The sequence below is a fragment of the Rhinatrema bivittatum genome, chromosome 10 (genome assembly GCF_901001135.1).
Source record: "Rhinatrema bivittatum chromosome 10, aRhiBiv1.1, whole genome shotgun sequence".
In the NCBI taxonomy this organism is placed as follows: Eukaryota; Metazoa; Chordata; class Amphibia; order Gymnophiona; family Rhinatrematidae; genus Rhinatrema; species Rhinatrema bivittatum.
In genome coordinates this window covers 53,445,220-53,459,660 of record NC_042624.1, presented here as the reverse complement: position 1 = coordinate 53,459,660, position 14,441 = coordinate 53,445,220, and the positions used below count along the sequence as shown (strand labels likewise).

At 44.7% G+C, this 14,441-nt stretch overlaps 1 protein-coding gene across 1 annotated transcript in view; it reads left to right on the top strand.

The window, feature by feature from the left end:
• SLC25A24 (solute carrier family 25 member 24) overlaps positions 1 to 14,441 on the top strand; it is an 80,858-nt gene that overhangs the window by 41,069 nt on the left and 25,348 nt on the right. The window contains 3 exon segments of the mRNA XM_029617795.1: positions 2,177 to 2,278; positions 2,280 to 2,304; positions 9,084 to 9,171. Of these exon segments, the coding sequence (XP_029473655.1) occupies positions 2,177 to 2,278; positions 2,280 to 2,304; positions 9,084 to 9,171 (215 nt within the window).

The window sequence follows — 14,441 nt, the reverse complement described above, 5'->3', positions numbered from 1 at the left end:
ACACAACAGTTCTCTCCCTCCACTCCTACGTGGGTTTGAGTTTGAAAAGGAATTGTGAACAGAATGATCCTGAGGGATACTGCATGAAAAAGGGGACCCCAATAGACTTTAAAGCTGCATTATTAAACCTTCCTTACCAGTTATGAACATAAGAAATTGCCAAGCTGGGTCAGACCAAGGGTCCATCAAGCCCAGCATCCTGTTTCCAACAGAGGCCAATCCAGGCCATAAGAACCTGGCAATTACCCAAACACCAAGAAGATGCCATGCTACTGATGCATTTAATAGCAGTGGCTATTCCCTAAGTAAACTTGATTAATAGCAGTTGATGGACTTCTCCAAGAACTTATCCAAACCTTTTTTGAACTCAGCTACACTAACTGCACTAACCACATCCTCTGGCAACAAATTCCAGAGCTTTATTGTGCATTGAGTGAAAAAGAATTTTCTCTGATTAGTCTTAAATGTGCTACTTGCTAACTTCATGGAGTGCCCCCCTAGTCCTTCTATTATTCAAAAGTGTAAATAACTGATTCACATCTACTCGTTCAAGACCTCTCCATGATCTTAAAGACCTCTATCATATCCCCCCCTCAGCCGACTCTTCTCCAAGCTGAACAGCCCTAACCTCTTTAGTCTTTCCTCATAGGGAAGCTGTTCCATCCCCTTTATCATTTTGGTCACCCTTCTCTGTACCTTCTCCATCTCAACTATATCTTTTTTGACATGCAGTGACCAGAATTGTACACAGTATTCAAGGTGCGGTCTCACCATGGAGCGATATAGAGGCATTATGACATTTTCCGTTCTATTAACCATTCCCTTCCTAATAATTCCTAACATTCTGTTTGCTTTTTTGACTGCTGCAGCACACTGAGCGGACGATTTTAAAGTATTATCCACTATGATGCCTAGATCTTTTTCCTGGGTGGTAGCTCCTAAAAGGTTATTTCTGCCTAACTATTTTGCTGGTTTCCTTTTTTTTTTTTTTTTTTACCTTTATTTACAACATTCATATAAAAGGAAAACCAGCAAACATTGCATTCGTAAATGATGCACATTTTCAACAACCGCAAAGGTTAGGTTTCCTTCCCTCCCCCCCCACCTCCCTACCCCTCCCTTGGCTCCCTCATCTCTAAGTATTTGTCCATTTCCATTGTTCTGTACCCGTTCCTGGGTCATTTACGGGTATCCTTGACTTACTGCTTGTTCCAAGTTCTCTGGTTATGTGAGATGTCCGTTGGCCCAGGCTCTTAATGTTTTAATCTGCGTACATGAAGGCTCGGGATCTGCAGTCTGCTTATGTCGCTGCCAATAGGTTACTGCAGGCTTTTGCATTTAGGGACATGATGTAAGGTTTCCAGGTATTTAGAACTGCTTCATATTTCTGAATAGACGAAGACTGTTTAGCGGACATGTGTTCCAACACCGCCAGTTTGTGGAGGTTTAGCTGCCAGAGTGTGAAGGATGGTTTTGCATTTGTTGTCCATTGAGCTAAGATTGCTTTCTTGGCAAGTAGGAACGCTTTCGCCAGAAATAAGCGTTGAGGCCAGGCCGCCCAGGGTACTCCATCTCTGGAGGAGTCAAACAAGCAGAGGGATGATGATAGAGGGACGGGATTGCCCGTCAGCTTCTGTAAGTAATTTAGTAGGATTGTCCAGAACCCGCTGTATTACTTCACAGGACCAAACCCAGTGAATGTACGTCGCCCTGCATTTCTGACCTGTGTCGGTTGAGATCAGTTTTGTATCTGGTTTCCTTTTTAACTAAATTTATGTTCAACAGACCATTCTGTCTTACAGTGCAAGTTCACCTTCTCTGCCGCTATCTCCCTGTGGTGCCTGGACTCTGTATTTTTCAGAAGTATGCTTAGTCTCCAGCCGCTCTATGAAATTAAAAATAAACATCCTGTCTCTTATTATTATATGAGTGATGGTATGTTTCTCTCTCTGAGTGCCTTATCAGAGGCCTGCCGGAGAAGGCTTTCTGTCTGGTTATGTTGCTTGTGCGGGACGCATGGAGTGAGAGATTGAGGCAACCTGAGCGCTGTGACCCTTTACAGTATTCATTATTCAGCGTCTCCTACCCCCTCTTCACTGTCTGCCGTATTTAAATGCACAAGGTGGTGGTAGAAGAAAAAGGTCATTTTATATGATGTTTTTGTTTTTCTTTGCAGAAAATTGTTAGAGCTGGAGACACAAACAAAGATGGGCAGCTGGACTTCGGTGAATTTATGCGTTACCTGGAAGAACACGAGAAAAAAATGAAAATTGCATTTAAAAAGTCTGGACAGGAACAATGATGGTGAGCACCGATTGGATGCTGGGGCTGCTGCCGCAGCAGAGGGCCCTCAACTCACGACATAAGTCAGGGGTTGTGACCTCTGATACTGTCTGAGCATTACAGAGCTCAGTGCTATGTTCACCGAGGTTGGTTATACAGGGCTTTGTTAGGATGATGCTTCTATAATGGTCTGATGCAGTGAGCCTTGAGTACTTCCTTGCTAACAGGCTTTTCAGGATATCCGCAATGAATATGCATAAGCTAGATTTACATACATTGAAAGTATTTATTTATTTATTTATTTAAAATTTTTATATACCGACATTCATCCAGGATATCATATCGGTTCACATTGTAACGCAAAAACAGACGCACGGCATGGCGCTTTACATTGAACAGTAAAAAACATGATAGCAAGGCATTAACGAGAGGGGGGAACAATAATATGGGAAGTTTTTGCAATAAAATTATATACAAGAATTGCAATTAATATACATATATACAAAAGAAAGAAAACTATGAGGTTAATTTTAATCAGGCTAGGAGATAGATGGGGAAGAGAAGGGAGGAGAGCAAGGAAAGAGGGGGGCAGAGAGAAAAGAAAAGAAGGTGGGGGGAGAAAAGGGGGAGGGGAGAGTGGGGGCGGAAGAAAGGGTAAACAGGGGAGGAGTGTGGAGAGTGGGAACAGTGGTGAGGTATAGTGAAAAATTAAGTGTATGCTTTTGCAAAGAGCCAGGTCTTGAGCTTCCGCTTGAAAGATTTGAGGCATTCTTCTTGCCGTAGTTCAACAGGCATTTTGTTCCAGAGGGTCGGCCCGGCTATCGATAGTGCACGGGCTCTTGTGGAAGTGAGTTTATAGAGTTTAGGAGAGGGGATAGGCATGGTGCTAGATGTGCTAGTCTGGTGGGCTTATTAGACTGGTGTAAACGGAAGGATTCATTGAACCAGTTCATTTCGGGATTGTATAGGGCTTTGTGGATGAGAGAGAGAGCCTTATATTGTATGCGGAGGCAATTGGAAGCCAATGTAGGTCTTTTAGAACAGGTGTAATATGGTCATGTCTACGTAAATTGGTCAAGATCCGGGCTGTGGTGTTTTGTAAGATTTGAATGGGATGGATGGCATTATTAGGTAGGCCGAGGAGTAGGGAATTGCAGTAGTCGGTTTTGGCGAAGATTGTGGTTTGGAGAACTGTACGGAAATCGGGGGGATGTAATAAGGGTTTGAGTTTTTTTAGTGTGTGGAGTTTAAAGAAGCCGTCTTTTAGAATGTTATTTATGAATTTCTTAGTGTGACGTGACCATCAAGAATGATACCCAGATCACGGACTTGTTGAGTAAATTGGAACTGAGGAAAAGGGGGGAGGATCGGTTGGCTTTGGGGTGAGATGAGCATAATTTCAGTTTTATTGGTATTAAGAGCAAGGTGGATGGAGGAAAGGAGATTGTTAATGGACTGGAGGGTTTCATTCCAGAAGTCCATGGTTTTTGCTAGGGAGTCAGTGATGGGTATAAGCAGCTGAACATCATCAGCATATATGTAATGAGGGAGGTTTAGACTGGAGAGGAAGTGACAGAGGGGCAGAATGTAAATATTGAATAGGGTTGAGGATAGGGAGGATCCCTGAGGGACACCTCGGTTGAGGGGGATGGCCTTGGATACGTGATTTCCTAGCTGGATTTTGTAATCTCTATTACTAAGGTAGGAGTTGAACCAATTGTGGGCAACACCTGTAATACCGATTTCAGTTAGCCGCTGTAGGAGAATGGGATGGCTAACGGTGTCGAATGCGGAGGAGATGTCAAGGAAGGCAAGAATGTATGATTGCCCTTTCTCAAATCCTTTGATAATGTGGTCTGTCAGGGAAAGTAAAAGAGTTTCAGTGCTATGAGATTTTCGAAAACCGTATTGTGCGGAGGCCAGGATATGATTTTCTTCTAGGTATTCTGTGAGTTGCTTGTTGACAGTTTTTTCAAGTAGTTTAGAGATGAATGGAAGATTGGATATGGGGCGATAATTAGCTGGATCAGAAGGGTCAAGTTTGGGCTTCTTTAGAATAGGTTTGACTATTGCCTGCTTCAGGGAGAGCGGCACCTGTCCAGAGCTAATGGATAGGTTGATGATTTTTGTTAAAGGTTTGGCAATGATGTTGGGTATTGTAAGAAGATGTTTAGTGGGTATGGTATCAGATGGGTGGGTGGAAGGTTTGGCTTCTTGATAAAGGTTTCTATTTCTAATGTTGAAGTGCAGTCTAGGGAGGAGAGGGCATTGGTGTAATTGCTGGTTTTTGTTTGATTGATGTTAGGTTCGAAGTGGTTGGTAGGATTGGCAGAGGAGGAGAACTTGGATAGCAAATTGTCGACTTTGGTTTGGAAGAATGTGGCAAGTTCTTCACATTTGGATTTGGCTACTACATCAGGGATGTGAGGGGTAGCTGTTTTAGTGAGAGAATTCACGTAATCGTATAATACTTTAGGGTTGTATTGGAATTGATGAATTTTGTTGGCATAGAAGTCTCGCTTTGTCTTGTTAAGTTTGTCACTATAGAGATTTAGGGAGGATTTAAATTGTGCCAGGTGCGTTTGTGAGGGATCCTTGCGCCAGATCTTTTCAGATTTCCGAAGGAGTTGTTTGAGATTTTTAACTCTTGGGAATACCATGGTTTCTTACTCTTGTTGTTTTGTGGGCAGACACTTTTGGATTGTAGGGGACAGGTGGTGTTGGCTATACTATTGGTGATGTCAACCATGAGGTAAGCGCTGTGTCTGCATTGGTGAGCTCTAGGTGGTCAAGTTTGTTGGCGAGAGCCGATGTAAGGTCGTCTCTTGTGCAATTTTTTCTGTAGTGAATGGTTATGTTAGTGTTGTCATGGCAGGTGGGTGTCTTAATGGAAAGAGAGGTTTCAATGAGGTGATGATCTGACCAGGGGATGGGTGTGTGGGAAGGGTGATCAGTTTGTATGAGGGCATTGGTGAATAGAAGGTCGAGGGTATGGCCCGCCTTGTGGGTAGGAAAATGGATAGATTGCTTATATCCTAAAGCATTTAGTGAATCAAGAAAAGCGTCACAGGAAGGGGTGCGAGGGGAGCTATCAACATGCAAGTTGAAATCTCCAAGTATGATGGCTGGAATGTCAATGGAGATATTCGTTGCAATGTATTCTATAAGGGTTGAGGGGTTGTTATGTAGGGTGCCTGGGGGGGCGTATATGAGACATAATTGTAAAGAGGGGATTTGAAAGGCCTATTTCAATTTTCGGAGGGGGCGGAGTAGAGTGGAGAATCATGTTGAACTTTTTCTTTATGATTAAGAGTAAACCTCCTCCTTTCTTTTTTTGGCCTGGGGATGGAGAATGTATCATATGTTTCGGAAGGAAGCTGATTAAGGAGGACAGAGTCGGTATCCTTTAGCCAGGTCTCTGTTAAGGCACAAAATATCTGGGTCTTGGTCAGAGAGTAGGTTGCAGAGAAGGGGTATCTTTTTGTTTAGAGATTGGACATTGAGGAGGACAAGAGATAGTGCAGTAAGACCAATAATTTGGGTAAGAGGGGGGGGCGATCATGGAGGGGAGAATAGTTTTTATATGAGAGTGGTGTCGTGGGTATAGGGGGATGATGGGTCTGCGTTTGTTATAGTTGAGGATGGAGATCTGGTGCTGATGCATTTTGTAGGATGGGGTGTTGGGAGGAGGTGTGAGAAAGGAAAGAAGGAAACAAGAAAAAGAAAGGATAATGAGGGATAATTGGGTGATTGGTACAGCTGAGTTGTGGTGGTGGAGAGAGTCACAATAATAGGTAAAAACTTCAATTTTGAGCACAGTGAGAGGAGCACAATGATAGGCAAAACACTTCACTTTTTGAGCACAGTGAGAGGAGCACAATGATAGGCAAAGCACTTCACTTTTTGAGCACAGTGAGAGGAGCACAATGATAGGCAAAACACTTCACTTTTTGAGCACAGTGAGAGGAGCACAATGATAGGCAAAACACTTCACTTTGAGGGAACAGACATCTGTGAAGGAAGTAGTGCATGAAAATGTATTTTTGGCACATTCATTGTGGATATCCTGAAACCCCTCTTAGCTAGGGATACTCGGTCCTGTTTGAGATCCATTGGTCTCACGTGATAATTCAGTTGAAGACGACTGGGGGGGGGGGTGTTACAATGTGGTTTGGAATTATTTTAGTGCTTTGTGACACATGACAGAAAGGCGCCTATGCGTGCCTTCAGCCCATCAATCCAGAGCACTGTTACCTTCCTCTGAATGGATCAGTCGGGGACTGCAGTGAGCTTTTCAATAGGGCCATGTCGACAAGTGCAGGAAAATTCAGGCGTTTCCCTTCCTTCCCTGGATTTCTTTAGCCCTCTCAGATTGTGCTTATTGTGTGCATCATGTAAAGTTAATGGGCCTTCTGCTGAGGGCTGCGGTCCTGGTGCCATGAAACTACCCGGGGAGTCCTCTCCTAATTTATAACCCTCTCCCCTCCCCTCCTCCCACAGCATGCCTAGCCTGCTCACTGCAGTAACGAGGCCTGTGGTGATGATGGTGGGGCCTTCCAGAGCTCTGCAGTCCCGGGCCCAGACTCCATCCACCAGGTGTCGCCCTCGAGCACTGACTGACTGCTTCCCACCAGAGGCTGTGAGTGCAGCTTCCACAGCGTGTCCGGCTGCCCTAGGCAGCAGGAGATCTGGCACTGCCAGTGAGCCACTGGGCTGGCCCCAAGTTTTATTCATTTTAAGACTTTGTAATGAGTCTGAGGCTCCTGTATAGCAGCATTGAATCTTTCCTATAAGTTTCTCCTCCTTTTGGTATTTACCTCATCTGTAGGGCAAAAAGGGGTCCTGATTCCTGTATGCCCGGTGCAGACCCTATTGCCTCCAGGTTTTGATCTTTCTGTATGCATTTGTTTATTAAAACGGGCAGCTGCTTGACAAGGGGAAGTGCTTCTTGAGTGGCCTCCTTCAGCCTTAAAAATCAAGCAAAGCTCTGTACTGAAGTCTTGCTGTATCTATAAGTATTACCCGCTGATGTCCAGCCCGAGCGGCAGGTGAATACTTGCAAGGGTCAGTGTGCAAGTTTTCTGGGCTCTCTTGACTCCTCTTCTCTTGGGCTTATTCCTGGATCACCTTTCCTTTTTGCCCCAGCATATCTTTCTTCTGTATTTTTTGGAATTAAAGTTGTGCACTTTTTACTATAACTCCATCCTTGCCGGTGGTATTTTTGTTTTGCTGTTTTGAAATCTCCCTCCTTGACGTTGCTCTTCATGCCACTTCCTGCTTCCTAGATGCCTGTGTGATGCTTTTGTAGGGCTCTCAGTACCAAGCACAGCGACCCCCCCCCCCTCAGTTACTTAGATTCATAATTAGTGCACTGGCTACGTAGGAAGAACTTTCTGAAACTTTAGATATTATCTCCCCAAGAATGAAAGAGAAACTGATACAAAAAGGCAAGTCTTATTGATTTCAGTTAACTACCAGTTAAGATATGTAGCAAAAAAAACAAAAACCAAACCCTACGTGTACTGGTACTGTCGGACAACTAGCAGATAGCATGCAGGTGCTACTTGTGAGCAAATGATTCCATTTATCCACTGTACTAGAGAAGGCGGGAAGTGTTACCTCCAGCTATCCGGGCACTGGCACTGTTTAGAGGATTCGGGAATGGGAAATAAACATACCGAAGGCCTATACACTAAATTATACTTAGGCATAAGCCTTCTGGGACAAACCCAGATATCTTTTTGCAGCATGAGGTCTGCCGAGTATCTCTAGCTTATGAATACGTGGGCACAGCATGGGAAATGTGCTGAGATATGACTAGCTTGTCCGGTGTTTGGCGATGGGGGATATTTATGTGTCAGAGGGAGTTTGGAATCCGTGCTCGGTTAGTCAAACGGCTGAATTGTGCCTCAGTGCAGTCTGTGGCCATCCAGCCAAGGTGCAGGTCACATGTAAGGAGTGCAGAAAATTGGCTAATTTGTTATAGTATGGCCTCCTGGGCATATTTCTGCTTCACTGCGTTTTGAGTTGGGCAGCTGCTGCCTTCAGCGAATCCGAGAAAATAACAGACCTGCCACTGGCTCCGTGCGGCTGCGGCGTTCACACGTCTTCCAAGAAACAAGCCGCCAGGCACTCTGTTCTTTCATTTATTTATATTCCGCCTTGGGTGTCCCTGCAAAGCAGATGGAAGGTGAGAAAGGAATGCAGTCTTCCTTTTGTCTGCAGTAGGAAATCCTTCTCTCTGCACAGTGTGGCACCGTGAGGGTCACGTTTAATATCTGGGTGCCTCGCCCATCAGGAGTGATTGAGCCGATTTTTAGCTGCACCCAGGCCATGACATGTATGGGATATTTCAGCAAGCTTCATTTTCTGAACCTTGTTTGGTTTGAAATACCTGGCACACAGTAGTTAAATTCGATGCCCTAGCTCCCTGGGGAATTTTAGCAGAATTGCCTGAGCTTTTCCTATGTAAAGCAGAGTGCCTCTCGGGCTAGGACAGTGCCAGTGCAAGGCTGTCCAGCTGCCCTAGGCAGTGACGTCATCTCACTCCCACCGAATCACCCAGAATGCACCTCGCACACACAGCCTCTCATGCATCCACATTGCCACACCTGCCTCTCCAGTCTCGTTCCATTTTAAACATGTGCCCTTGCCTCAGGCTACGGCGGCCTGCCCACGTCCGGTGCCCTAGGCAACCGCCTGGTCTGCCTGATGGTCCCGCCGGCCGTGGGCCAGGTGCTTATGCTAAGGGCCATGAGAACGTTCAGCTTGGACATTTTTGTTCATTTTAAATGTTTCAGGTAAAATTGAAGCCTCTGAAGTCGTCTCCTCTCTCAAGGGCCTGGGCGTAAAAATTTCTGAAGACCACGCAAGAAAGATTCTCCAGAGGTGAGTGTTTCACGCTGGCACTCTTCTGTTCCCTCCTCTGTAAAATATGGATGCAAGCCAGACAAGATGAAAAGCTTGCCCTGACCCCCAGCTAGAACAGAGCACTCTGCATCCACCGATAGAGAACGCTTCACTATGGTAATAAAATCTGGTGGCCCTTATGATGATTAAATATAAGGAAGGGAAGGTGCCTATTACGATGATCATTGTCAAGAGAAAAGATATGGTCCAGAATATATTTATCACTTTTTGTTCTGAATGCTCTACTATAACATTACTTATCCTCTCCTTCCCTCGTATTTTGGGGTGTTCTTCCAATTCCTCACTGCTGCAGCAGGAGCACACAACTCTTAATAGAACTGATGGGGGATTGAAGTACTGCGTGAGAGAATTGACTTTTTTTTTTTAGTTATGTTAAACCCTAAAAATGTCATTAAGAAATCAATAAATCAAAATTTCTTTGCCTCTTCAAACCATGAACAAGGTGAGTTACAGTCAAAACATTCATAAAAAAATAAAAACATACAGCCAACAAAGTGCTAAGCATAGTTGATAACAGAAAAGGCACATAAATGAATTAAAATAATCCAGCAAATAACACACATTGCAATAAAATAGCCTTTATAAACTGTAAAGTTGTTACTGTAAATTTAGGAGCTCAAAGTCAATAAAAGATAGGGATATAGAAGGATTAGCATAAGAACCCCAAGTTAATCGGGGCTGCGGATAATAGATGGATTAAGATAACCCAGCAATTGACAAACATTAAGCACACAATATATCACCTGTGACCTGAAAAGTTGTTACTCTTTGAGTCGGAACTCAAAAATATCTCACTTAACTATAGATTAAGGGGAAGCAATCTTAACTATCTCGAGAAAAGGATACAGATTCCTGCTAAACGAATACATCACAGTTCAGGAAGTCTTTAAAAATGTATCTTTAATAAATGTAAAGATTCAGGAAGTGTATTCCAAGCTATGGGGCCCACACCCCTATGAGAGTTTTCCCCTTGGTTTGTGGGTATATATCACTATCTTTACATCTGCCACCTTGAAGTGTCTCTTCATTATGGATGTGCAGAGGGACCACATATGTTACATTTGGTATTCGTATTTGTTGGGGGGCAGATACGTTGCATTCGGCAAGGGGGGGGGGGGGGGGCCCCCCCGATCCGTTCATGCGTTCCATTCTTATTTGTTTCCCAGCTAAAATTTAATTAACTACAACCCCCCCCCCCCAAGACTTGCCAAAAGCACAAGATGGCGCCGGCCGTCCATTGCTCCTACCATGTGACAAGGGCCAACCAATGGCACCGGTAGCCCCTGTGACATAGTAAGGTCAAAGGCTATCGGCGCCATTTTGAATACTGGCAGCCGACGGCGTGAGTGCAGTAGATGGCTCCTGGACCCCCGCTGGACCACCAGGGAGTTTTGGCAAGTCTTGGGGGGGGGGGGGTTCAGGAGAGTGGGGTTTTGTTTAAATTCGCTCCTTTAGACGGCCGAATAATTTGGTGAAGATTCGTGGGAATCGCGATACGTTTTGCTTCCCCACGAATACAACGAATATGACCCTATACGTTGCGGATTACCAATACATTACAAACGAATGCACACCCCTACTCTTTATTAAGGTTTGTAAGTACATCAAAACATGGGTAGTAAAGTGTAGTCTTGCACCTTTTCTACTTTGATAAAGGAATGCCCAGTATTTTGTCTTGTCTTGCATAGCCTTTTACTTTTGGGTGCTCTCGGTTTAAAAAAAACAAAACTTATTTAGGTCTGCGTTTCTCCCCTCTCCCTAGAAGGAAGCATCTCTCAAAACTTTCTTGCTTATATATTTTTCACATGGCTGCATATATTAAAGCAAATTTTGAAATATTTAGTTTCCTCCAAGGTCAAGCAGGATGGTAGTCCTCACACATGGGTGACAACAGATTGGAGTCCCGATGTGGAAAAACATTTTTCAAAGTTTCTAGAATTTTGACTAGGCATAATGAGCATGCCCTATACCACACGGGGGTCCCTCTTCTGTGGAGCTGTAAGCCTCGCGGTCTGATTGAGCTCACTTTGGCTGATACTGGCCTAGTGGAAACCATTTTTTTTTTTCCATCGTGGTTTTTCATGGTTTTCGCTATCATTCCATTGCTGAGTCCCTCTCTGTGCCTTCCCATAGTATCCTAGTCTGGGTTTTTGGTGTTTCTGGTAAGTTTTTTTCTTTTGTGATAGATTTTCTCCCCACAGCAGCGGTGCTCCAATGCCTGCCAGCCGCTGCCTTCATTTTGTATAATTCTTTTCATTTTTAACAAACAGTTGGTTTACTTACAATATAATCCACAATTCACATAACTTTGAGGAAAATTAATAGCAAACCATAAAATCTGTTTACAGTGTATAAAGAAAGAAATGAAGGGCCCATTACAGTAATAAAAAATGGGAACAGTACTTTTCAGTATATACGAATTAAACAAAGAATATAACAGCTTATTCCTTTATCACCTGTTGGTTTGGTTATCTGATTCCCTCTTTGTTGTTATCCAAATATTTTTCCATGTCTCGAGGGTCATAGAAAATATATCTGTTTCCTTTATGCCTCATTAGGCATTTACAAGGGTACCTAATGTTAACTTGGGCACCAATATCTCTAGCTACATTTGCTAACCCCACAAACACTTTCCTTCGGGTCTGGGTATCTTTTACTATATCGGGGTATATCCATACCTTTTGACCGTAATATAATTTATTACGGTTCTTTAAGAAAATTCTAAGAACTAAATCCCTATCTGCAGGATATTTAAAGGAGACTAATAAGGTTCCTCTTTGTTCTATGTATTCTTCTGTTGGTGCTTCTATGTATGCAGTTAAATCTACTTCTAAGTTCAAATTCATATTTAACTCACCAGTTTTTAACTCCTGTATACTTTTAGAAATAGGAACAAAATAAATTTTTAATATCTCTGGTACCATTATCACCTGATATCAACAAAATATCCTTAAGGTATTTTTTAAACTGTTCCTTTGGGGAGATCAACTTAACACTAGGAAAGTTAAGGACTCTTAAATTTAGATATCTTAATTTATTTTCCATGTTTTCTAGTCTCCTTTTCATAATATTCTCTGATTGTATCATAGTTGATTGAATTTCTTGCACTATAGATATTCTATTTGTTACTTGCTGCCTTCATTTTGTATCTATGGCCCTTTTCATTCATTCCCTCATGGCCATGTCTGGATTTTGTTGGTGCCCAAGGACCATGTCTATTATGGATCCTCATGAGATGTGTCCTCTGCCTGGAGGCATCGCATGACATCCGGGGTTGTCACTTCTGCGCCCAAATGACACCGAAGCGATGTCCGCTTCAACTCAACAAGATAGATCAGCCCTTCGGGTTGAGGAAGTCTGAGGCCTTGGCATCGATGGACCTTGGAACCACACTGATGGACACTTTGCCATTGACATCAGGAGGGCCGTCTGTTCCATTGGTGCTGTCGGTAAATAGGGGCACCAGACACTGACTGTTGTCAATCTCTTCTGGACCATCGTCATCGGCACCAGGGAAAGACTGGGCCGAACATCGAGGGAAGCCTAAGAAGAATTGGCACCAGTCCCCGTCGATACGCAGGGATTCACTGGCTTTTGCCGTGATGCCCCTGAAGCAATCCTGTAGCAAGGAGGGCCCATTTTCTATCGATGCCAGGGATCCGTGATGGTCTCCACCGATCCTGGTGCCAATTGCCAATCCACCTTGTGGGTCTAGAGAAGATCTGGCTATGCTTCCTTCCTCCCAGTCGGTGTTGGCATTGGCAATGTTTGAGGAGGGGCTGGATCATTGAGTCCAGCTGGTGGTGGATTGGGCACTACAGGGCACTGGGCCTGTGGCACCAGAGCCGGTGTTGCCTGTTATCCTAACACTACTGGAGAAGCTCAATGTGCTCATCAGTACCTTACTGACCCAGCTAGTGCCAGTGCCAGCAGGGAACTGAGGCCTCCCCCTAACGATACATGGTCATTGCTAGTTTGAGGAGGAGGAAGCTCCACCAAGGCTGGCAGAGATGCCGAGGCCTATAGTCCCCCGTCCAGTTCTATCAGTGCTGCACCTATGGCCCCATCCCATGAAGCATACAGTGAGGATGAGGGTCCCTATGACCCCTGGAAGATGATCCGATGGAGACTCCTCCAAGGGCTCTGATGTTCTCTCATCAGACACTTCTCCTCAAGATGAGCGAAGGAGGTCTCAGGTCTTAACCTTCGCAGCTTTTGTGAGGGTGATGGCGGAAGCCATACCATTTCAGTTATTAATGGAGGAGGATGCCAGGCGCAAAATGCTTGAGATCCTCCAGTTCTTGGAGTATCCTAAGTAGATCATGGTGGTTCCGGTACATGAGATCCTTAAGGAGTAACTGCTGTGGATTTGGGACCACCCCCTCACAATGCCGCCTGTTAATAAGAAGGCAGACGGAGTCTACCTCGTCCAAAAGGCTTCCGGGTTCGCTAAGCGTGAGCTGCCCCACCAGTTGATGGTAGTTGAATCCACCCTCAAGAGGGCTAAGCGCTCTTAGACTCATTCCTCTGTTGCCCCTGGGACAAGAATCAGAGCAATGGATGTTCTTGGGAGGAAGGTGTTTCAAGACACCATGCTCATTGCCTGCATCGCTACCTACCACCTCTACATGAGCCAGTACTCGCAGGACATCTGGAAGCAGGTGCAGGAAGTGGCCACACAGCTGCCTCAACAGCAGCAGGACACCCTCATGTGGCTGGTGAAAACAAGATGTCCATGCGACCTACAATGTTTTTGAGACTGTATAGAGAGTCTCTGCAGTGGGAATCAGTGCCCACAGAACAGCATGGCTGTGGGCCTTGGATCTCCAACCAGAGGTTTAGGAACGACTCACCAACAAGCCATGTACTGGAGAGAATCTCTTCAGAGATAGGGTGAAGGGCACTGTGGCCCAGCTTTGGGACCATCATGAAACCCTCCAACAATTCTCTGCCAGTACTCCCAGTCCCATCATACTCTTCTAGGAGTCCAGCAAGACCAGGGCCAAGGAAGTCTTTCGCCAAACAAAGTACTATCCTCCACCCCCTTGCTCCCATTAACATCATCAGGGCTCCTGTGGTTGTCCTAGGCAGCAGAGAGCCCCTAAGCTCCAGCCAGCTCCTCAGTCAACTCTAGGGTCTGGGTTTTGACTGGGTTCTAGGGAGCATATTCCAGGTGCCCGTACCTGGGAAGATGGACCCTTCAGTTGGGGGGAAGGCTATGGTTCTTT